This window comes from Panulirus ornatus, chromosome 16 (assembly GCF_036320965.1).
Source record: "Panulirus ornatus isolate Po-2019 chromosome 16, ASM3632096v1, whole genome shotgun sequence".
Classification (NCBI taxonomy): Eukaryota; Metazoa; Arthropoda; class Malacostraca; order Decapoda; family Palinuridae; genus Panulirus; species Panulirus ornatus.
The window spans coordinates 44,904,252-44,930,062 of record NC_092239.1 but is presented as its reverse complement, the minus strand read 5'-3'; the positions used below and the strand labels follow the sequence as shown (position 1 = coordinate 44,930,062).

Sequence of the window (25,811 nt, the reverse complement as noted above, 5' to 3'; positions counted from 1 at the left end):
CTTCCGCTTCCATGGTTCCATCCGCTGCCAGATCCACTCCCAGATATCTAAAACACTTCACTTCCTCCAGCTTTTCTCCATTCAAACTTACCTTCCAATTGACTTGACCCTCAACCCTACTGTACCTAATAACCTTGCTCTTATTCACATTTACTCTTAAATATATATATATATATATATATATATATATATATATATATATATATATATATATATATATATATATAAATATATATATATAGGGAGCGGGGGGCAGGAAATCCTCCCCTCTCTTTTTTTTTTTTTTCCAAAAGAAAGAACAGAGAAGGGGGCCAGGTGAGGATATTCCCTCAAAGGCCCAGTCCTCTGTTCTTAACGCTACCTCGCTAATGCGGGAAATGGTGAATAGTATGAAAAAAAAAAAAAAAAAAAAAAAAAAATATACATATATATATATATATATATCTATATATATATAGTGGGTAAGATATCAAATTCTAATACCATAAACCATGTAGATTTAAAACAACCTAATCAATATCACTGTTACTTTTCATTTCAAACTAATTAGGTTTGATGTTTCCTCACATTTCACTAAAGTTCCAGTTGATGACCTTTCAGAATATTTATTTGATGTCTTGGATGTTATTCAATTACCTATTTCAAAGTGTATTTTCATTGAACTGATGAAATTGTTCATAAAAGACTGTGTATTTTAATTCAATGGTGATTATTATGCTCAAAAATTTGGTATGGCAATGGGTTACCCTCTTTCACCTGTACTAAGTAATTTCTAAGTGGAATTTTTTTAAACAAAACGACTAAAGGATATATTGCCTTCTATTGCAATTTGGTTTAGGTATGTAGATGATGTTCTTTGTGTTTGGCCAACAAATGAAAATTTACAAATATATCTCCCCATACTTAACAATTCACTAACTTCCATCAAATTTACTATAGAAAGTGAAAATATTGGTATGTTACCATTTTTAGATTGCATAGTCCATAGGCAAGGAAACAAGTTTAAGTTTAGCATATACAGAAAACCTACCAATGTATGCACTCATATCCATTCTTACTCATCTCAACTGATAGAGGTATATTATCATCATATCAATCTATGTTCCTTAGGGCATTACTTATTGGCAGTCCAGAGCGTATTGATGGTAAGTTTGAGAAGACATATTTATTGAATCTAAGTTAAAGTACCCAAGGTCTTTCATTGATAATGCCCTTAAGTTAGCAAAGAAATCATTTTATAGAGTTGAGCCCAAACCTACCAGGTGACACCGAGAATCTTTTAGTTCTCCCTTTTGATAATATTTTTACTTTACTTCCTATGTTGCTTAAATCCTTTAATGTAAATGTTGCCTTCAGCAACAATAATTCTATAAAGAATATCTCAATCAGGAATTCACCTCTTTGCAAAACACCTGCATTCACTTCCCTAACAAACCCATCCATGGAGACATCACGCACCCCTGCCGTGAACCAACATTCACTGAGAACCAATCACTTTCCTCTCTTCCTACACGTACCGATGACTTACATCCTCGATAAAAACTTTTCACTTCATCTAACTACTTACCTCCCACACCATATAATCTTAATACGTTCCACAGAGCATCTCTATCTACTCAATCATATGTCTTCTCCACATCCATAAATTCTACGTACAAATCCATTTGCTTTTCTAAGTATTTCTGAAATACAATTTTCAAAGCAAACTCCTGATCCACACATCCTTTACCACTTCTGATACCACACTGCTCTTCCCCAATCTGATGCCCTGTACCTGCCTTCACCCTCTCAATCAATTGCCTGCCATATAATTTCCCAGGAATACTCAACAGACTTATACCTCTTTAATTTGAGCACTTACTCTTATCCCCTTTGCCATTGTACAATGGCACTATGCAAGCATTCTGCCAGTCCTCAGGCACCTTACCATGAATCATACATATACTAAATAACCTTACCAACCCGTCAACAATACAGTCACCCCCCTTTTTAATAGATTCCACTGCAATACCATCCAAACCCGCTACCTTGCCGGTTTGCATCTTCCACAAAGCTTTAACTACCTCTTCTCTGTTTACTAAATCATCCTCCCTAACCCTCTCACTTTACTCACAATCTCGACAAAAACACCCTATATCTGCCACTCTATCATCAGATACATTCAACAGACCTTCAAAATACTCACTCCATCTTCTCACATCACCACTACTTGTTATCACCTCCCCATGAACCCCCTGCACTGATGTTCCTATTTGTTCCCTTGTCTTACACACTACATTTACCTACTTTTAAAACATCTTTTCATTTTCCCTAAAATTCAATGAGATTCCCTCACCCCAACTCTCATTTGCCCTCTTTTTCGCCTCTTGCACTTTTCTCTTGACCTCCTACCTCTATCTTTTATATATCTCCCAGGTATATGAATTATTTCCCTGCAAAAGATTGTCCAAATGCCTCTCTCTTCTCTTTCAGTAATAATCGTACTTCTTCATGCCACCACTCACTACCCTTTCTAATCAGCACACCTCCCATGCTTCTCATGCCACAAGCATCTTTTGCACAAGCCATCACTGCTTCAATAAATACATTCTATTGCTTCCCCACTCCCCTTACGTCTCTTTTTCTCACCTTTTTCCATTCTGTACTCTTTATATATATATATTTTTCTTTTCTTTCATACTATTCGCCATCTCCCGCATTAGCGAGGTAGCGTTGAGAACAGAGGACTGGGCCCTTGAGGGAATATCCTCACCTGGGCCCCTTCTCTGTTCCCTCTTTTGGAAAATTAAAAAAAAAAGTGAGAGGGGAGGATTTCCAGCCCCCCGCTCCCTCCCCTTTTAGTCGCCTTCTACGACACACAGGGAATACGTGGGAAGTATTCTTTCTCCCCTATCCCCAGGGATAAAAACTGGAGGAAGTAAAGTGTTTTAGATGTCTGGGAGTGGATCTGGCAGAGGATGGAATCATGGAAGCGGAAGTGAATCATAGGGTGGGGGAGGGGGCGAAAATCCTGGGAGCCTCGAAGAATGTGTGGCAGTCAACAACATTTTCTCGGAAAGCAAAAATGGGAATGTTTGAAGGAATAGTGGTTCCAACAATGTTGTATGGTTGCGAGGCGTGGGCTATGAATAGATGTGCGCAGGAGGGTGGATGTGCCGGAAATGAGATGTCTAAGGACACTATGTGGTGTGAGGTGGTTTAATCGTGTAGGTAATGTAAGGGTAAGAGAGATGTGTGGAAATAAAAAGAGCGTGGTTGAGAGAGCAGAAGAGGGTGGTTTGAAATGGTTTGGGCACATGGAGAGAATGAGTGATGAAAGATTGACCAAGAGGATATATGTGTCGGAGGTGGAGGGAACGAGGAGAAGTGGGAGACCAAATTGGAGGTGGAAGGATGGAGTGAAAAAGATTTTGAGTGATTGGAGCCTGAACATGCAGGAGGGTGAACGGCGGGCAAGGAATAGAGTGAATTGGATCGATGAGGTATACCGGGGTCGACGTGCTGTCAATGGATTGAATCAGGGCATCTGAAGCGTCTGGGGTAAACCATGGAAAGTTGTGTGGTGCCTGGATGTGGAAAGGGAGCTGTGGTTTCGGGCATTATTACATGACAGTTAGAGACTGAGTGTGAACGAATGGGGTCTTTGTTGTCTTTTCCTAGCGCTACCTCGCACACATAAGGGCGGAGCGGGATGTTATTCCATCTGTGGCGAGGTAGCGATGGGAATAAATAAAGGCAGACAGAATGCATTATGTACATGTGTATATATGTATTTGTTTGTGTTTGTATATATTTGTGTACATTGAGATGTATAGGTATGTATATTTGCTTGTGTGGACGTGTATGTATATACATGTGTATGGGGGTGGGTTGAGACATTTCTTTCGTCTGTTTCCTTGCGCTATCTCGCAAACGCGGGAGACAGCGACAAACCAAAATAAATAAAAAAATAATATATATATATATATATATATATATATATATATATATATATATATATATATATATATATATATATATATATAATTTTTTTTTTTTTTTTGCTTTGTCGCTGTCTCCCGCGTTTGCGAGGTAGCGCAAGGAAACAGACGAAAGAAATGGCCCAACCCACCCCCATACACATGTATATACATACGTCCACACACGCAAATATACATACCTACACAGCTTTCCATGGTTTACCCCAGACGCTTCACATGCCTTGATTCAATCCACTGACAGCACGTCAACCCCGGTATACCACATCGCTCCAATTCACTCTATTCCTTGCCCTCCTTTCACCCTCCTGCATGTTCAGGCCCACATCACACAAAATCTTTTTCACTCTATCTTTCCACTTCCAATTTGGTCTCCCTCTTCTCCTCGTTCCCTCCACCTCCGACACATATATCCTCTTGGTCAATCTTTCCTCACTCATTCTCTCCATGTGACCAAACCATTTCAAAACATCCTCTTCTGCTCTCTCAACCACGCTTTTTTTATTTCCACACATCTCTCTTACCCTTACGTTACTTACTCGATCAAACCACCTCACACCACACATTGTCCTCAAACATCTCATTTCCAGCACATCCATCCTCCTGCGCACAACTCTATCCATAGTCCACGCCTCGCAACCATACAACATTGTTGGAACCACTATTCCTTCAAACATACCCATTTTTGCTTTCCGAGATAATGTTCTCGACTTCCACACATTCTTCAAGGCTCCCAGAATTTTCGCCCCCTCCCCCACCCTATGATCCACTTCCGCTTCCATGTTTCCATCCGCTGCCAGATCCACTCCCAGATATCTAAAACACTTCACTTCCTCCAGTTTTTCTCCATTCAAACTCACCTCCCAATTGACTTGACCCTCAGCCCTACTGTACCTAATAACCTTGCTCTTATTCACATTTACTCTTAACTTTCTTCTTTCACACACTTTACCAAACTCAGTCACCAGCTTCTGCAGTTTCTCACATGAATCAGCCACCAGCGCTGTATCATCAGCGAACAACAACTGACTCACTTCCCAATCTCTCTCATCCCCAACAGACTTCATACTTGCCCCTCTTTCCAAAACTCTTGCATTCACCTCCCTAACAACCCCATCCATAAACAAATTAAACAACCATGGAGACATCACACACCCCTGCCGCAAACCTACATTCACTGAGAACCAATCACTTTCCTCTCTTCCTACACGTACACATGCCTTACATCCTCGATAAAAACTTTTCACTGCTTCTAACAACTTGCCTCCCACACCATATATTCTTAATACCTTCCACAGAGCATCTCTATCAACTCTATCATATGCCTTCTCCAGATCCATAAATGCTACATACAAATCCATTTGCTTTTCTAAGTATTTCTCACGTACATTCTTCAAAGCAAACACCTGATCCACACATCCTCTACCACTTCTGAAACCACACTGCTCTTCCCCAATCTGATGCTCTGTACATGCCTTCACCCTCTCAATCAATACCCTCCCATATAATTTACCAGGAATACTCACCAAACTTATACCTCTGTAATTTGAGCACTCACTCTTATCCCCTTTGCCTTTGTACAATGGCACTATGCACGCATTCCGCCAATCCTCAGGCACCTCACCATGAGTCATACATACATTAAATAACCTTACCAACCAGTCAACAATACAGTCACCCCCTTTCTTAATAAATTCCACTGCAATACCATCCAAACCTGCTGCCTTTTTTTTTTTTTTTTTTTTTTTTTTTTTTCCAAAAGAAGGAACAGAGAAGAGGTCCAGGTGAGGATATTCCCTCAAAGGCCCAGTCCTCTGTTCTTAACGCTACCTCGCTATCGCGGGAAATAGTGAATAGTATGAAAAAAAAAAAAAAAAAAAATATATATATATATATATATATATATATATATATATATATATATATTTATTCATATGTATATATATATATATATATATATATATATATATATATATATATATATATATATATATATATATATATATTATCATTATTATACTTAGCCGCTGTGTCCTGCGTTAGGGAGGCAGAGCCAGGACACAGACGAAGAATGTCCACCTCCACTTATATACACATATATACAAAGACGCCCATATACGCACTTATACATATAAACTTATACATGCATATACAGACACGGACATTTACATATATACACATACACATATTCATACTTGCTTGACTTCATCCATTTCTGTCGCTACCCCGCCACACTCGAGACAGCAACACTGTACCCGCTTCAGCGACTTATTGTCAGGAAAAGACAAAAAAGGGCCACATTTTTTCACACTCAGTGTAGCTGTCATGTGTATATGTATATGGTAATCTAATTTACCTTGTTGTAACAACACACGAATATAATCTAGTATCATATTCGATCCCCAGTCGGTGTTGGCAGTAGACTTTAACCCAGAAAAAGTAGACAATAGGAACACCACCGCCAGCACCACCAGTAGCGTCGTCAGGATGGCCACCCACACCAGGGGTTTGAGGGGCAGCAGAAAGCCCCACGGGTCCACCTTTGGCCGCCCTCTCCGAGCTACGATCCTGTGGTCGTCTATCATGATTTCTCTAGTGAAGTCTACCATCTCTTTGCGAAAGATCCTGATACTGAATGGACCGAGACCCATGTCTACCTCCTGTATAAGAAAAAATGAAATTAAGAGTTATCATTTGGTAGGTGAAATTACAAAAACCAAGTTAATAAACAAACTAATAAAATGAAGAATAAAGTGGTTAATGGAATGAGATGTTACTCAATGGAACACGCTTTTTTATTTCTAGCTGTTTATATTTAAAGCAAAATTAACTATAACTCAGAGACGTGCTGTGCCACACATGTCCTTTACGTCACATAACTTTTTCTTCAGCTTACCTTCCTGCCCACCATACCCACCATGCCGGTCCAGGAGCCATTCTTCAGCTTACCTTCCTTGCCCATCATACTCACCATGCCAGTCCAGGAGCTATCCTCCTTCCTGCCCAATATACCCACCATGTCGGTCCAGGAGCCAGTCTTCAGCTTACCTTCCTTGCCCATCATACCTACCATGGCGGTCCAGGAACGAGTCTTCAGCTTACCTTCCTGCCCACCATACCCATCATCCCGGTCCAGGAACCATTCTTCAATTTCCCTCCCCAAGAGCCGTCAGGAGGCCGGACGTACTTGTACCTTGTAAAGAAGATTTGTGAAAGGTCGTGACGCCGATACCAAATACTAGCCCCTCATGGTTTTGTGAGCTGCTTAAGTTGACTAGAAGTAAATGCTTCTTATATTATCTTGATGCGGGTGTATGCAAGTTGTGAGGTGTCAATTACTGGGTGTGGCTGTAAAATGAGGTTATAAGTAACGATATGGCTATTGGTAAACGTAATTTATTTCTTAGGTATTAAAAGGAATATTCGTCAGAGGTGGAGGGAACAAAGAGAAGCGGGAAACCAAACTAGTAATGGAATTTTTGGAGTGAAAAACATTCTAAGTAATCTGGACCTGAACATACAGGAGGGTGAAAGGCATGCAAGGAATAGAGTGAATTAGAACCATGTGGTATAACGGGGTAGAACTGCTATCACTGGACTGAAGCAGGGCATGTGAAGCGTCCATGGTAAACCATGGAAAAATCTGTTGGGCCTGGATGTGGATAGGTAGCTGTAGTTTCGGTGCATTATACATGACAGCTAGAGACTGAGTGTGAACGAATGAGACCTTTTTTGTCTATTTTCCAAACGATACCTTTCTGAAGCAGCGATGCTGTTTCCTGTATAACGGGGTGTCGCGAGGAATAGATTAGGGCAAGCAAATATGAATATGTATACACACATATGTCGGTATATATCCATGCATGTACAGGTATGTTTATATATATATATATATATATATATATGTATATATATATATATATATATATATATATATATATATATATATATATATATATATATATATATCATACAAACCTCCAGCAAACGAGGATCGAACCCGGAACCCCTGTGCAACAGGCGAGAGCGCTACCAATAGATTATGATCGCCTCTATTGAGAAATGAGTATTCGAATACTATGTACTCGAATACCCTTCGTCTCACGTTGGTAAGCAACGGGGTCAACACCGGTCATTTCCCATCAGGCTCAGACAGACAGCAGATAGCATTTTACGAAACCTAACTGTACAACTCGGAGGTATATGAATACGAACAAAGTGCATATAAACGTGGACATTCATAGAACATATAAACCTCCAACAGCCCTATAGGGCCGATCATAGCCTAGCAGTAGCGCTCCCTCCTGTTGAACAGGGGTCCCGAGTTCGCGCCTGGCTATTGGAGGCTTACGTGTTAATTGATAGGCGCGCGAAAGAGAAAGTTTTGGATGTAAATGTGCTGAGAGGTGCAACTGGAGGGATGTCTGATTATTACCTTGTGGAGGCGAAAGTGATGGTTCGTAGAGATTTTCAGAGAAGAAGAGAAAATGTTGGGCTGAAAAGAGTGTTGAGAGTAAGCAAACTTGGGAAGGAGACTTGTGAGAGTAAGTACCAGGTGAGAGTGAGTACAGAATAGAAAAACGTGAGAACAAAGGACGTAAGGGGAGTGGGAGAGGAAATGGGATGTATTTAGGGAAGCAATGATGGCTTGCGCAAAAGATACTTGTGGCATGAGAAGCATGGGAGGGGTCAGATTAGAAAGGGTAGTGAGTGGTGGGATTAAGAAGTAAGATTATTAGTGAAAGAGAAGAGAGAGGCATTTGAACGATTTTTGCAGGGAAATAATGCAAATGAGTGGGAGATGTATAGAGGAAAGAGTCAGGAGGTCAAGAGAAAGGTGCAAGTGGTGAAAAAGAGGGCAAATGAGAGTTGGGGTGAGAGAGTATCATCAAATTTTAAGGAGAATAAAAGATGTTTTCGAAGTAAGTAAATAAAGTGCGTAAGACAAGGGAAATAATGGGATCTTCAGTGAAAGGGGCAAGGGGGAGGTGATAACAAGTAGTGGTGATGTGAGAAGGAGATGGAGTGAGTATTTTGAAGATTTGTTGAATGTGTTTGATGATAGAGTGGCAGATATAGGGTGTTTTGCTCGAAGTGGTGTGCAAAGTGAGAAGGTTAGGGAAAATGATTTGGTAAACAGAGAAGAGGTAGTAAAAGCTTTGCGGAAGATGAGAGCCGGCGAGGTAGCGGGTTTGCATGGTATTGCAGTGGAATTTGTTAAAAAAGGGGTGACTGTATTGTTGAGTGGTTGGTAAGGTTATTTAATGTATGTATGGTTCATGGTGAGGTGCCTGAGGACTGGCAGAATGCTTGCATAGTGCCATTGTACAAAGGCAAAGGGGATAAAAGTGAGTGCCCAAATTACAGAGGTAAAGGTTTGTTTGGTATTCCTGAGAAATTATATGAGAGGGTATTGATTGAGAGGGTGAGGGCATGTACAGAGCATCAGATTTGGGAAGAGCAGTGTGGTTTCAGAAGCGGTAGAGGATGTGTAGATCAGGTGTTTGCTTTGAAGAATGTATGAGATATACTTAGAAAAGCAAATGGATTTGTATGTAGCATTTATGGATCTAGAGAAGGCATATGATAGAGTTGATAGAGATGATCTGTGGAAGGTATTAAGAATATACGGTGTGAGAGGCAAGTTGTTAGAGGCAGTGAAAAGTTTTTATCGAGGATGTAAGGCATGTGTATGTGTAGGAAGAGAGAAAAGAGATTGGTTCTCAGTGAATATAGTTTGCGGCAGGGGTGTGTGATGTCTCCATGGTTGTTTAATTTGTTTATGGATGGGGGTTGTAATGGAGGTGAATGCAAGAGTTTTGGAAAGAGGGGCAAGTATGCAGTCTGTTGTGGATGAGAAAGCTTGGGAAGTGAGTCGGTTGTTCGCTGATGATACAACGCTGGTCGCTGATTCGTGTGAGAAACTGCAGAAGCTGGTGACTGAGTTTGGTAAAGTGTGTGAAAAAAGAAAGCTGAGAGTAAATGTAAATAAGAGCAAGGTTATTAGGTACAGTTGGGTTGAGGAACAAGTTGATTGGGAGGTAAGTTTGAATGGAGAAGAACTGGAGGAAATGAAGTGTTTTAGATATCTGGAAGTGGATTTGGCAGTGGATGGAACCATGGAAGCGGAAGCGAATCATAGGGTGGGGGAGGGGGCGAGAGTTCTGGGAGCCTTGAAGAATGTGTGGAAGTCGAGAACATTATCTCGGAAAGCAAAAATTGGTATGTTTGAAGGAATAGTGGTTCCAACACTGTTATATGGTTGAGAGACGTGGGCTATAGATAGAGTTGTGCGGAGAAGGGTGGATGTGCTGGATTTGAGATGTTTGAGGACAATATGTTGTTTGAGGTGGTTTGATCGAATAAGCAATCAAGGGTAAGAGAGATATGCGGAAATAAAAAGTATGTGGTTGAGAGAGCAGAAGAGGGTGTTTTGAAATGGTTTGGTCACATGGAGAGAATGTGAGAGGAAAGATTGACCAAGAGGATATATGTCAGAGGTGAAGGGAAAGAGGAGTGAGAGACCAAATTGGAGGTGGAAAGATGGAGTGAAAAAGATTTTGAGTGTTCAGGGCCTGAATATGCAGGAAGTTGAAAGCCGTGCAATCAATAGAGTGAATTGGAACGATGTGGTATACCGTGGTCGACGTGCTGTCAATGGAATGAACCGGGGCATGTGAAGCGTCTGGGGTAAACGATGGAAAGTTCTGTGGGACCTCGATGTGGAAAGGGAGCTGTGGTTTCGGTGCATTATCACATGACAGCTAGAGAGAGAATGTGGACGAAAGTGGCCTTTGTTGTCATTTCCTAGCGCTATCTAGCGCACTTTTTGGGGGAGGGGTTGGCTATTTTTAAGTGTGGCAGGATGGCGATAGGAATGAATAAAGGAAGACAGTATGAATTATGTGCATGTCTATATATGTATATGTCTGTGTGTGTATATATATGTATACGTTGAGATGTAAAGGTATGTATATTTGTGTGTGTGGATGTGTACGTATATACATGTGTATGTGGGACGGTTCGGCCATTCTTTCGTCTGTTTCCTTGCGCTACGTCGCTAACGCGGGAGAGAGCGACAAAGCAAAATATATACAACTAAATTATACACATATACATATACATATATATATGTATATATATATATATATATATATATATATATATATATATATATATATATATATATATATATATATATATATATATATATATATTTTTTTTTTTTTTTTTTTTTTATACTTTGTCGCTGTCTCCCGCGTTTGCGAGGTAGCGCAAGGAAACAGACGAAAGAAATGGCCCAACCCCCCCCCCCCATACACATGTACATACGTCCACACACGCAAATATACATACCTACACAGCTTTCCATGGTTTACCCCAGACGCTTCACATGCACTTGATTCAATCCACTGACAGCACGTCAACCCCTGTATACCACATCGCTCCAATTCACTCTATTCCTTGCCCTCCTTTCACCCTCCTGCATGTTCAGGCCCCGATCACACAAAATCTTTTTCACTCCATCTTTCCACCTCCAATTTGGTCTCCCTCTTCTCCTCGTTCCCTCCACCTCCGACACATATATCCTCTTGGTCAATCTTTCCTCACTCATTCTCTCCATGTGCCCAAACCATTTCAAAACACCCTCTTCTGCTCTCTCAACCACGCTCTTTTTATTTCCACACATCTCTCTTACCCTTACGTTACTTACTCGATCAAACCACCTCACACCACACATTGTCCTCAAACATCTCATTTCCAGCACATCCATCCTCCTGCGCACATCTCTACCCATAGCCCACGCCTCGCAACCATACAACATTGTTGGAACCACTATTCCTTCAAACATACCCATTTTTGCTTTCCGAGATAATGTTCTCGACTTCCACACATTTTTCAAGGCTCCCAAAATTTTCGCCCCCTCCCCCACCCTATGATCCACTTCCGCTTCCATGGTTCCATCCGCTGACAGATCCACTCCCAGATATCTAAAACACTTCACTTCCTCCAGTTTTTCTCCATTCAAACTCACCTCCCAATTGACTTGACCCTCACCCCTACTGTACCTAATAACCTTGCTCTTATTCACATTTACTCTTAACTTTCTTCTTCCACACACTTTACCAAACTCAGTCACCAGCTTCTGCAGTTTCTCACATGAATCAGCCACCAGCGCTGTATCATCAGCGAACAACAACTGACTCACTTCCCAAGCTCTCTCATCCCCAACAGACTTCATACTTGCCCCTCTTTCCAGGACTCTTGCATTTACCTCCCTAACAACCCCATCCATAAACAAATTAAACAACCATGGAGACATCACACACCCCTGCCGCAAACCTACATTCACTGAGAACCAATCACTTTCCTCTCTTCCTACACGTACACATGCCTTACATCCTCGATAAAAACTTTTCACTGCTTCTAACAACTTGCCTCCCACACCATGGTGAGGTGCCTGAGGATTGGCGGAATGCGTGCATAGTGCCATTGTACAAAGGCAAAGGGGATAAGAGTGAGTGCTCAAATTACAGAGGTATAAGTTTGTTGAGTATTCCTGGTAAATTATATGGGAGGGTATTGATTGAGAGGGTGAAGGCATGTACAGAGCATCAGATTGGGGAAGAGCAGTGCGGTTTCAGAAGTGGTAGAGGATGTGTGGATCAGGTGTTTGCTTTGAAGAATGTATGTGAGAAATACTTAGAAAAGCAAATGGATTTGTATGTAGCATTTATGGATCTGGAGAAGGCATATGATAGAGTTGATAGAGATGCTCTGTGGAAGGTATTAAGAATATATATATATATATATATATATATATATATATATATATATATATATATATATATATATATATATATATATATATATATATATATATATATATAACAGAATGGCCCAACCCACCCACATGAACATTTATATACATACACGTCCACACACGCAAATATACATACCTATACATCTCATCGTATACATATATATATATATATATATATATATATATATATATATATATATATATATATATATATATATATATATATATATATATATATATATATATACACACACACACACAGACATATACATATATACACAAGTGCAAAGTTCACACTGTCTGCCTTTAGTAACTCCCATCGCCACGCCGCCACGCATGAATTAACAACCCCTTCTCCCCTCATGTGCACGAGGTAGCGCTAGGAAAAGACAACAAAGGCCACATTCGTTCATACCCAGTCTCTAGCTGTCATGTATAATGCACTGAAACTACGGCTCACTTTCCATATCCAGGCCCCACAGAACTTTTTATGGTTTACCCAAGACGCTTGACACGCCCTGGTGCAATCCATTGACAGCACTTCGACCCCCGTATACCACATCGATCCAATTCGCTCTATTCCTTGCACGCCTTTCAGCCTCCTGCATGTTCTGGCTCCAATCAATCAAAATCTTTTTCACTCCATCTTTCCACCTCCAGTTTGGTCTCCCACTTCTCCTCGTTCTCTCTACCTCTGACAAATATATCCTATGGGTCAATCTTTTCTCATTCATTCTCTCCATGTGACTAAACCATTTCAAAACACCCTCTTCTGCTCTCTCAACCACACTCATTTCATTACCACACATCTCTCTTACCCTATTATTACTTACTCGATCAAACAACATCACACCACATATTGTCCTCAAACATCTCATTTCTTGCACATCCACCCTCCTCCGCACAAATCGAAACCATATAACATTGCTGGAACCACTATTCCTTCAAACATACCCATTTTTTCTTTCCGAGATAATGTTCTCGACATCCACACATTCTTCACCGCTCCCAGAACTTTCGCCCCCTCTCCCACCCTATGATTCACTTCCGCTTCCATGGTTCCATCCGCTACCGAATCCACTCCCAGATATCTAAAACACTTCACTTCCTCCGATAACCTTGATCGTATTCATATTTACTCTCAGCTTTCTTCTTTCACACAATTACCATACTCAGTCACCAGTTTTTGCATTTTCTAACACGAATCAGCCACCAGCGATGTATCATCAGCGAACAACAACTGACTTACTTCCCGAGCTCTCTCATCCACAACAGACTGCATACTTGCCCCTCTCTCCAAAACTCTTGCATTCACCTCCATAACAACCCCATCCACAAACAAATTAAACAGTCTTGGAGACATCACACACCCCTGCTGCAAACCAACATTCACTAAGAAACAATCACTTTCCTCTCTTCCTACACGTACACATGCCTTACATCCTCAATAAAAACCTTTCACTGCTTCTAACAACTTGCCTCCCACACCATATATTCTTAATAACTTTCACAAAGCATCTCTACCATCTCTATCATATGCCTTCTCCAGATCCATAAATGCTACATACAAATCCATTTGCTTTTCTAAGTATTTCTCACATACATTGTTCAAGGCAAACACCTGATCCACACATCCTCTACCACTTCTGAAACCACACTGTTCTTCCCCAATCTGATGCTCTGTACATGCCTTCACCCTCTCAATCAATACCCTCCCATATATATTCCCAGGAATACTCAACAAACTTATATCACTGAAATTTGAGCACTCACTTTTATCCCCTTTGTTTTTGTACAATGCCACTATGCAAGCATTCTGCCAATCCTCAGGCACCTCACCATGAGTCATACATACATTAAATAACCTTACCAACCAGTCAACAATACAGTCACCCCAATTTTTCATAAGTTCCACTGCAATACCATCCAAATCCGCTGCCTTGACGGCTTTCATCTTCCGCAAAGCTTTTGCTACCTCTTCTCTGTTTACCAAATCATTTTCCCTAACCCTCTCACTTTCCACACCACCTCTACCAAAACACCCAATATATGCCAGTCTATCATCAAATACATTCAACAAACCTTTAAATACTCACTCCATGTCCTTCTCACATCACCACTACTTGTTATCACCTCTCTTTTAGCCCCCTTCACTGAAGTTCCCATTTGTTCCCTTCTCGTACGCACTTTAGTTACCTCATTTCAAAACATCTTTCTATTCTCCCTAAGGTGGTGTGAGGTGGTTTGATCGAGTAAGTAACGTAAGGGTAAGAGAGATGTGTGGAAATAAAAAGAGCGTGGTTGAGAGAGCAGAAGAGGGTGTTTTGAAATGGTTTGGTCACATGGAGAGAATGAGTGAGGAAAGATTGACCAAGAGAATATATGTGTCGGAGGTGGAGGGAACGAGGAGAAGAGGGAGACCAAATTGGAGGTGGAAAGATGGAGTGAAAAAGATTTGTGTGATCGGGGCCTGAACATGCAGGAGGGTGAAAGGAGGGCAAGGAATAGAGTGAATTGGAGCGATGTGGTATACAGGGGTTGACGTGCTGTCAGTGGATTGAATCAAGGCATGTGAAGCGTCTGGGGTAAACCATGGAAAGCTGTGTAGGTATGTATATTTGCGTGTGTGGACGTGTGTATGTACGTGTGTATGGGGGTTGGGCCATTTCTTTCGTCTGTTTCCTTGCGCTACCTCGCAAACGCGGGAGACAGCGACAAAAAAAAAAAAAAAAAAAAAAAAAAAAAAAAAATATATATATATATATATATATATATATATATATATATATATATATATATATATATATATATATATATACATATATATATATATATATATTCAATTTTTGGGCGTTTGTGTGTGTGTGTGTGTGTGTGTGTGTGCTTGGGTGCGTGCATCCATGTTTTTTCAAGTAACACGTAAACATTGACTTATATCTTTACTTATGCGATTATAATCACAACGTTTGATACTGATTAGAGGGTCAGCTTAAGATATACCTAAAGATTACAATGGTTGTACAATGTTGGCAAATAATGAAACATTTTGTTTGATTATTCATTGAAGTGTCACCAACTCACACAAACAGATTTGTTATTGGGTATGAGTCTTAAATGTTGACACTGATCCATATCCATATAAGGGATATCTTTCATTGGCAGAAGTTTTCAATATAGTTTAAAAGATAATCGTATCGTTACCTATTTACTTGAGCGTAGTGTCTTTTCTACTAACATTTTGTCAGTTAAAGTAACTATAGAGCAGAACTTGTATCAAACCTTACGTGAAGTTCATAGTGTTGGCTAGTATCTGTAGCAAGTGTACCATTGGACCTTCGAATAATGGGATGGAAGATATGACACCATCTTCCCTGACCAGCCCAGTGTGTGGAAGGAACTCTTCTGCCGCCACGACCAAAATGGGTCCGTGAACCAACCTGTACGGAGGAGGGACGTTAGACGAAATAGTTGGTGACACACTTAAGTAGGGAGAGAAATATTAACTCACTATTATATTTTCCCTTACATCAAGTCCTCAATGTTAAACCTCAGGCTGTTAAAGAACAAATGATATCAACTTGGCTAGAGCCACGTGTCCTGCAGTACTTCGATCGAAGTAGCTATTCAGTGTACTTGCATACACTCCTCCCTCTTATCACTTTCGTGATCTTCAACCCGTAAAACAGATTCCTTTGAAACAGTCTATAAAGATGTTTATTTTTCTATCTACAGACTCCCAGCCTGAAATAGTCGTTGATAAGAATATATTAAATGAAATATAATTGTTTCAGGTACACAGCTCAGGACTGTCACCAGGAGCTCCTCCTTCAGAAAGACGTTCAGTTTCAAAAACAGAATAGCGAACTTCAGTTTCCAGGAAGGAGTCAAGTTCCTGAACGTCTGACAGCGACTTGGTATATTCAAGAAGGATGAGCCATATTGGAACGAATTGGAGCCTGTATTGGTAGCTTCTTGGTGAGTCTTTATGTTCGCTCTGGTTAAATACGAAGGGAAAGAATCAGCTCGTGTGAGGCAAACTCATCCTCCATTATAAGTATTTTTCCTTATTTGGCGTATTTGATGATAATACGTACAAAGTACGTAATAAATCTTCATGGTTAGAGACAAATGCATTTTCAATATAATCTTGATATGATTAGTATATCTGAATTTTGGTTATATTTAGAAATCGAAATTTCCCTGCTGAACATCCAGTTCCAGGACACACTTTAACACTTACAGGGGAAGTAAAGTAGAGAGTAGTGTGTTACATTTTGTTCAAGCTTATCTTAATCCTCCACTGGAAAATATTGTTGCTGTTGATGATATCTTCCTAACTTTCTAAAATCTAAAGATAAACTTCGTAATTTAACAAAAGAATTATATAGAATACTTGTGCAGGACTCAGAGGTGAACGAAAGATCGCAGAAGTTTGTTATGAGCAGGTTCGATCATAGATGCAGTTTTTAACATGCCGGTATTCAAGAGGGAAGAGTACCTTTCCAGTAGCTGAGGGCGAAATTTCTATGTAGATTTGTATGATAGTGTCCTAACACCATTGATTGAGATACTCGCAAGGAGATATTATTATGCTTGTTTCTAACTACAAAGAGGATCTGTTTAATGATGATTAGATTTTAGAACAGTATTGATAAGATCTAGGATGATATCGTCCATGAAAACGATAATGAAGATCCTTCAAAAATCTTCAGGAAAATTTTCAAAGTAGTTGAGGGAGCATATGTGCCAATGACTAGAAAACTGTCTTTTACCCACAGCAAAGTCCATACTAATTGAACAGTGACTACATAAAGACGTGCCTGATGTCTAAGAGAGTTGCATATAATAAAGCCATAACTCATGTCCAGAATTCAAATCCATTTCTAAGTGAGGAAACCCATTACAACGCATCGACATAAAAGCTGAAAATATGTTCACAGAGAATGGAATGAAAATAAACAAAAAGGCAGTAATGACAAGGAAACAGGTAAATTATTTGAAAGCTACGTTAAAGTGAGGAGGAGATGAAGAGAGTATTTTGAAAGATTGTTAGATATGTTTGATGATAGATAGACAGATGTAGGGTATCTGTGTCGGGATGATATGCGAAGTGAGAGAGTCAGGGAGAGTGATTTCGTAAAGAGGGAAGAGGTGGTAAAGTCCTTGCGGAGGATGAAATCCGGCAAGGCAGCGATATTGGATGGTGCTGTAGTTGAATGTATTAAGTAAGAAAGGGGATGACTGTTGTGTTGACTGATTGGTAAGAAAATTCATTGTATGCATGGATCATCCTAAAGTACCTGAGGATTGAGAAATGCATGTATAGTGCCACTGTATAGAGTAAATGGGTAAAAGGTGAGTCTTCAAATTATGTAGATATCAGTTTGCTAAGTGTAACTGGAAAATCGTATGGGATGGTATTGATTGAGAGGGTGATGGCATGAGCAGAGCATCAGATTGAGGAAGAGCAGTATGGTTTCAGAAGTGGAAGAGGATGTGTGGATCAGTTGTCTGCTTTGAAGAGTGTGAAAGCAATACTTAGAAAGACTGATGGATTTGTATGTGGCATTTATGGATCTGGAGAAGGCATGTGTAGGGTTGACAGAGATGCTTTGTGGAAGGTGTTAAGAATACATGGTGTGGGAGAAAAGCTATGATAAGTCTTTTATCTAGAGTGTAAAGCGTGCGTATGAGCAGGAAGAGAGTATAGAGATTGATTCCCAGTGAAGGCTGGTCTGCGGCAAGGGTGTGTGATGTCACCGTGTATATTTTGTTTATGGATGGGGTGGTGAGGGAGGTAAATAAAAGAATTTTAGGGAGAGAGGCGAATGCGCAGTCTAATGAAGAAGAAAGACCAAGGAAAGTGACCAAGGTAAGCGCTAGTGGCTGATTCGAGTGTGAAACTGCAGTAGTTGGTGACTAAGTTTGGAAGTGTGTGAAAGAAGAAAGCTGAGACTAAACGTAAATAAAAGCAATATTATTATATTCAGCAAGGTTAAGGGACAAGTCCGTTGGAATGGAAGTTTGAATGGAGAAAAATTGGAGGAAGTAGAGTGTTTTAGATATCTGGGAGTGAACGTGGCAGCGAATGGAATCAGGTAAGCGGAAGTGAGCCATAGGATGGGGGAGTGGGCGAAGGTTCTAGGAGCGATATAGAATGTGTGGAAAAAGAGTGTTATTCCGGAGCGGAAAAATTGGCATGTTTGAAAGCATAGTATTTCCAAAAATGTTATATGGGTGTGAGGCGTGAGTTATGGATAAGGTTATGCAGAAGGTGGGGGTATTAGAAATGAAATGTTCGAGGACAATATGTGGTGTGAGGTGGTTTGATCGAGTAAGTAATGAAAGGGTAAGTGAGATGTGTGGTAATAAAAAGAGTGTGGTTGAGACAGCAGAAGAGGGAGTGTTCAAATGGTTTGGATATATGGAGGGAATAAGTGCAGAAAGGTTGACAAAAAATATATGTGTCAGAGGTAGAGGGAACAAGCAGAAGTGGGAGACCAAATTGATCGTAAATGGCAGACTGAAAGATATTCTAAGCGATTGTGACCTGAACATGCAAGAGAGTAAGAAGCGTGCAACGTATAAAGTGAACTGGAACGGTATATTATACTGGGGCCGGTGCGCTATCAATGGACTGAACAAGGGCAAGTGAAATGTCTGGGGGAAAACATGGAAAGGTCTATGATGCCTGGATGTAGAGTGGAAGCTGCGGTTTCGTTTCATTACACATTACAGCTAGAAAATAAGTGTAGGCGGATATAAAAAAATTCGTCTGTTTTCCTGGCGCTAACTCGTTAACACATGGGAAGGTAATGCTGTTTCCTGTGAGACAAGGTTGCACCATTAGTGGTGGAGGAGACCAAGTGCATATGGAGGCGCACCTTCATAGAACATACAAACCTCCAACAGCAAAGACATATATATATATATATATATATATATATATATATATATATATATATATATATATATATATATATATTTATATATATATATATATATTATCCCTGGGGATAGGGGAGAAAGAATACTTCCCACGTATTCCCTGCGTGTCGTAGAAGGCGACTAAAAGGGAAGGGAGCGGGGGGCTGGAAATCCTCCCCTCTCTTTTTTTTTTTTTTTTTTTTTTTTCCAAAAGAAGGAACAGAGAAGAGGTCCAGGTGAGGATATTCCCTCAAAGGCCCAGTCCTCTGTTCTTAACGCTACCTCGCTATCGCGGGAAATAGCGAATAGTATGAAAAAAAAAAAAAAAAAATATATATATATATATATATATATATATATATATATATATATATATATATATATATATATATATATATATATATATATATATATATATATATATATATATATATATATATATATATATATATATATATTGGAAATGTGTGGAAGTTGACAACATTATCTCGGAAAGCAAAAATGGGTATGTTTGAAGGAATAGTGGTTCCAACAATGTTGTATGGTTGCGAGGCGTGGGCTATGGATAGAGTTGTGCGGCAGGAGGATGGATGTGCTGGAAATGAGATGTTTGAGGACAATGTGTGGTGTGAGGTGGTTTGATCGAGTAAGTAACGTAAGGGTAAGAGAGATGTGTGAAATAAAAAGAGCGTGGTTGAGAGAGCAGAAGAGGGTGTTTTGAAATGGTTTGGGCACATGGAGAGAATAAGTGAGGAAAGATTGACCAAGAGGATATATGTGTCGGAGGTGGAGGGAACGAGGAGAAGTGGGAGACCAAATTGGAGGTGGAAAGATGGAGTGAAAAAGATTTTGTGTGATCGGAGCCTGAACATGCAGGAGGGTGAAAGGAGGGCAAGGAATAGAGTGAATTGGATCGATGTGATATACCGGGGTTGACATGCTGTCAGTGGATTGAATCAGGGCATGTGAAGCGTCTGGGGTAAACCATGGAAAGCTGTGTAGGTATGTATATTTGCGTGTGTGGACGTATGTATATACATGTGTATGGGGGTGGGTTTGGCCATTTCTTTCGTTCGTTTCCTTGCGCTACTTCGCAAACGCGGGAGACAGCGACATAGCAAAAAAAATATATATATATATATATATGTATATGTATATATATATATATGAGAGAGAGTTGATAGAGATGCTCTGTGGAAGGTGCTAAGAATATATGGTGTGGGAGGCAAGTTGTTAGAAGCAGTGAAAAGTTTTTATCGAGGATGTAAGGCATGTGTACGTGTAGGAAGAGAGGAAAGTGATTGGTTCTCAGTGAATGTAGGTTTGCGGCAGGGTGTGTGATGTCTCCATGGTTGTTTAATTTGTTTATGGATGGGGTTGTTAGAGAGGTGAATGCAAGAGTTTTGGAAAGAGGGGCAAGTATGCAGTCTGTTGTGGATGAGAGAGCTTGGGAAGTGAGTCAGTTGTTGTTCGCTGATGATACAGCGCTGGTGGCTCATTCATGAGAGAATCTGCAGAAGCTGGTGACTGAGTTTGGTAAAGTGTGTGAAAGAAGAAAGTTAAGAGTAAATGTGAATAAGAGCAAGGTTATTAGGTACAGTAGGGTTGAGGGTCAAGTCAATTGAGAGGTAAGTTTGAATGGAGAAAAACTGGAGGAAGTAAAGTGTTTTAGATATCTGGGAGTGGATCTGGCAGCTGATGGAACCATGGAAGCGGAAGTGAATCATAGGGTGGGGGAGGGGGTGAAAATCCTGGGAGCCTTGAAGAATGTTTGGAAGTCGAGAACATCATCTCCGAAAGCAAAAATGGGTATTTTTGAAGGAATAGTGGTTACAACAATGTTGTATGGTTGCGAGGCGTGGACTATGGATAGAGTTGTGCGCAGGAGGGTGGATGTGCTGGAAATGAGATGTTTGAGAACAATATGTGGTGAGGTGGTTTGATCGAGTAAGTAATGTAAGGGTAAGAGAGATGTGTGGAAATAAGAACGTGGTTGAGAGAGCTGAGAAGAGTGTTTTGAAATGGTTTGGGCACATGGAGAGAATGAGTGAGGAAAGATTGACCAAGAGGATATATGTGTCGGAGATGGAGGGAACGAGGAGAAGTGGGAAACCAAATTGTAGGTGGAAAGATGGAGTGAAAAAGATTTTGAGTGATCGGAGCCTGAAGATGCAGCAGGGTGAAAGGCGGGCAAGGAATAGAGTGAATTGGATCGATGTGGTATACCGGGGTCCGACGTGTTGTCAACGAATTGAATCAGGGCATGTGAAGCGTCTGGGGTAAACCATGGAAAGTTCTGTGGGGCCTGGATGTGGAAAGGGAGCTGTGGTTTCGGGCGTTATTATATGACAGCTAGAGACTGAGTGTGAACGAATGGGGCCTTTGTTGTCTTCTCCTAGCGCTACCTCGCACACATGAGGGGGGTTGGGGGATGTTATTCCATGAGTAGCGAGGTGGCGATGGGAATAAAAAAAAAAGGCAGACAGTATGAATTATGTACATGTGTATATATGTATATGTCTGTGTGTGTGTATATATATGTGCACATTGAGATGTATAGGTATGTATATTTGCGTGTGTGGACGTGTATGTATATACATGTGTATGTGGGTGCGTTGGGCCATTTCTTTCGTCTGTTTCCTTGCGTTACCTCGCAAACGCGGGAGACAGCGACAAAGCAAAATAAATAAATAAACAAATATATATATATATATATATATATATATATATATATATATATATATATATATATATATATATATATATATATATATATATATATATATTTATCTATTTATTTATTAAATGCATGTATACGTCCCTCAAAAAACAGATTGGACAGCCATGATGACGTTGTATACCCTTGAAGTAGACCAACTTTCACTTAAACCTCTTACCCTCTTCCTTTCGTATTCGTATACATTTTTTATTCTCCCATTACTAAACGCTCATCATAACAAGTGGCTTTCCTCCTACAGCATATGGTTTTATTATCATCCAGAAGTTTGATATTTCTGCCATATGATACCCTCTCCCTTGGTTCATAACGCCACATACAAATCCCTCACTTTCTTTTACTACTTCTCATGCATTTCTCTTTTTTTTAAAAGATCTACTTGATCCACATATCCTCATCCAATATAAAAACCACATTACTCTTCCCCAGTTTGACACTCATTTACATTGCCCCACCCACTTTATCAGTAGTCTCCTATGCACCTATCCAGGTAACCCCAACAGACCTGCTCTTCCTTTTAAGAGATAGCTTGTAAGATAACAAAGAGACAAGACCAGCTAATCAGGATTTAATTCTCAATTCGTGGACAGTCGTCTTCCTCAGGAGAATATGACACAGAAATGCATTACATGGGTTACATGCAATGCTGCTGGATCAAGTTCGTGGTTACTGTGGTGCGGAGTTCCCTGAATGGCCAATCAATCCTGTGTGAGACGCTTTTGGTAATATTCTCCTTAGGAAGACAGATGACGAAACATTTACGATGAAATCCAGGTTAGGTCCCACTGCTGCCGTATTTAAGTTATACATCTTAACTTTAAGCCTTCACTTTTGTTCCCCTGTCTTTATTCAAGAGCATTAAGAATGCTCTTCATATATTTTCTTTTTATTTATTTTTTCTCCTGCTATCCTCCGTAAGAACAATGACACACACACACACACACACACACACACACACACACACACACACACACACACACACACACACACACACACAAGAAAAACTAGCAAGCTGACCATTTATCTAAAACTAAGTATTGTTTTATCACGAAAAAATTGGAAAAATCATTTGAAATCACTTTCAAATATCATTTATAGGTGAGACTGTGATATGCTCACCTACTGCTACCTAGTAATGGGCTTATGTTCTTCAGATATTTTGTTGCTAGTAAGATGGCAGCCGTTCACAATGTTCATTGACCCAATTCCTATGACATCTGTTTATGACTATTCTTTCTACTACTTGTAGCAAAATTGGCTCAGTCATAATAAACCATTATGCTCACGTGTCAAACTTATCAGGGAAGAGTTTGTGGTGGGCGGTGGGAGCCAGGCCTCTCTTAGGTGTCCAGGAGGCAGCCTGCAGTGGCTGGGCGTCAGGAGGGCTGTATGGCAGGTGTACGTACGCACGACACCTGCCAGGTAGTACAGTGGTCTGTGGTATATTGATATATTTCGTTCTCATTGTGTATTTCAGAAGCCTATAACACATGATCGTGTGAGACTCAGTATTATTGTTCAAATATACACATCCATCTATTGATCATTATAATTCCAATACATATACTTCTCTCGGTAATTACTCAAGTAGTCCGTGGTTGTCGTCCACCACAAGTAACACAGTATTGGTCATGGAGAAGGAGGTATGGAGGTGCTGCAGCTGCGGGAGGGACAGGCGAGTGACGACGAGCAGCTTGGTCGACCACACCAGAAGGAGATTCTTGAGGGATGACTCCATGAAGGCGGCGAGGAAGGCTGGGTCGTCGCTCACCACCACTACCGTCATGCACCATGACAACTGACGCACCTGGTGGTGATGATGACGTCAACATGGTAAAGAGGGTAACCACTGACCTGCTTCCGTCAACGGTAACGCGAGAGTGACCTACCCACCACAACAATGATGTGAGTGACCTACCCAACTCAACAGTAATGTGAGTGACGTACCCAACTCAACAGTAATGTGAGTGACCTACACACCTCAACTATGATGAGAATGACCTTCCCAACTCAACAGTAATGTGAGTGACCTACACACCTCAAAAGTAATGTGAGTGACCTACCCACCACAACAATGATGTGAGTGACCTACCCAACTCAACAGAAATGTGAGTAACCTACCCAACTCAACAGTAACGTAAGAGTGACCTACCCACCTCAACAATGATGTGAGTGTCCTACCCAACTCAACAGAAATGTGAGTAACCTACCCAACTCAACAGTAACGTAAGAGTGACCTACCCACCACAACAATGATGTGAGTGTCCTACCCAACTCAACAGAAATGTGAGTAACCTACCCAACTCAACAGTAACGTAAGAGTGACCTACCCACCACAACAATGATGTGAGTGTCCTACCCAACTCAACAGAAATGTGAGTAACCTACCCAACTCAACAGTAACGTAAGAGTGACCTACCCACCTCAACAGTAATGTAATTGGCCCACCCACCTCAACAATAGTATGAGTGACCTATCCATCTCAACAGTAATGTAATTGACCTACCCACCTCAACAGTAGAGTGACCTACCCATCTCAACAGTAGAGTGACCTACCCATCTCAACAGTAATGTAAGTGACCTACCCACCTCAACAGTAGAGTGACCTACCCACCTCTACAGTGATGTAAGTGACTTACCCACCTCAACAGCAATGTGAGTAACCTACCCACGTCTACAGTGATGCAAGTGACCTACCCACCTCAACATTAATGTGAGGATGGACTCCATCCCTCTACAGCAATATCAGAGTGACATACCCTTAGAGCGTCGCTCACCACACGGAAGAACTGCTTCTCCAACACCTGAGGGTCCTGGCCGTTCACTGTCACCTCCAGAACTGATGATCCCCAAGGATGTCGCAGTAGAACTGACTCCTGATACAAGGTGAATGGAGTAGGTTGAATATAAATCTTACAAGATCCAGAAAAATCTCCTAGATCAATATACATTTAATTCTAAGGATCTTGTTAGATTCATCAGGGTATGTCGAGTCAAAATTACATACATAGCTAACTTCCCGTCTCGATTCCGTAACTAATATGATCCTGACACATATGAACATCACGTACCCTGATACTGAGGGAAGAAGTGTTGCCATCAGTGAACAAGATGAGGGAACATTGCGTTTGCGAGAATGTTGCCAACAGGGCACTGGGCGAATTTCCAGCCACTGCTAAAGTTTCCTTCATAACTGTTAAGGGAAGAGATAACAACTTCTCTGTTTAACAAACCTGACATCGATTACTCCATATATATATATATATATATATATATATATATATATATATATATATATATATATATATATATATATATATATATATATATATATATGAGAGTTGGG

The 25,811-nt window shown here is 40.5% G+C and overlaps 1 protein-coding gene across 1 annotated transcript in view; it reads right to left on the bottom strand.

Moving 5' to 3' along the window:
* Positions 1-25,811, bottom strand: part of LOC139754284 (glutamate receptor-like) — a 98,106-nt gene that overhangs the window by 60,945 nt on the left and 11,350 nt on the right. The window contains exons 2-8 of the mRNA XM_071671666.1: positions 25,537-25,658; positions 25,225-25,341; positions 24,049-24,272; positions 23,752-23,880; positions 16,086-16,238; positions 7,080-7,170; positions 6,334-6,637 (exon numbers count right to left, since the gene is read on the bottom strand). Coding sequence (XP_071527767.1) covers positions 6,334-6,637; positions 7,080-7,170; positions 16,086-16,238; positions 23,752-23,880; positions 24,049-24,272; positions 25,225-25,341; positions 25,537-25,658 — 1,140 coding nt within the window. The remainder of the gene's footprint in view (positions 1-6,333; positions 6,638-7,079; positions 7,171-16,085; positions 16,239-23,751; positions 23,881-24,048; positions 24,273-25,224; positions 25,342-25,536; positions 25,659-25,811) is intronic.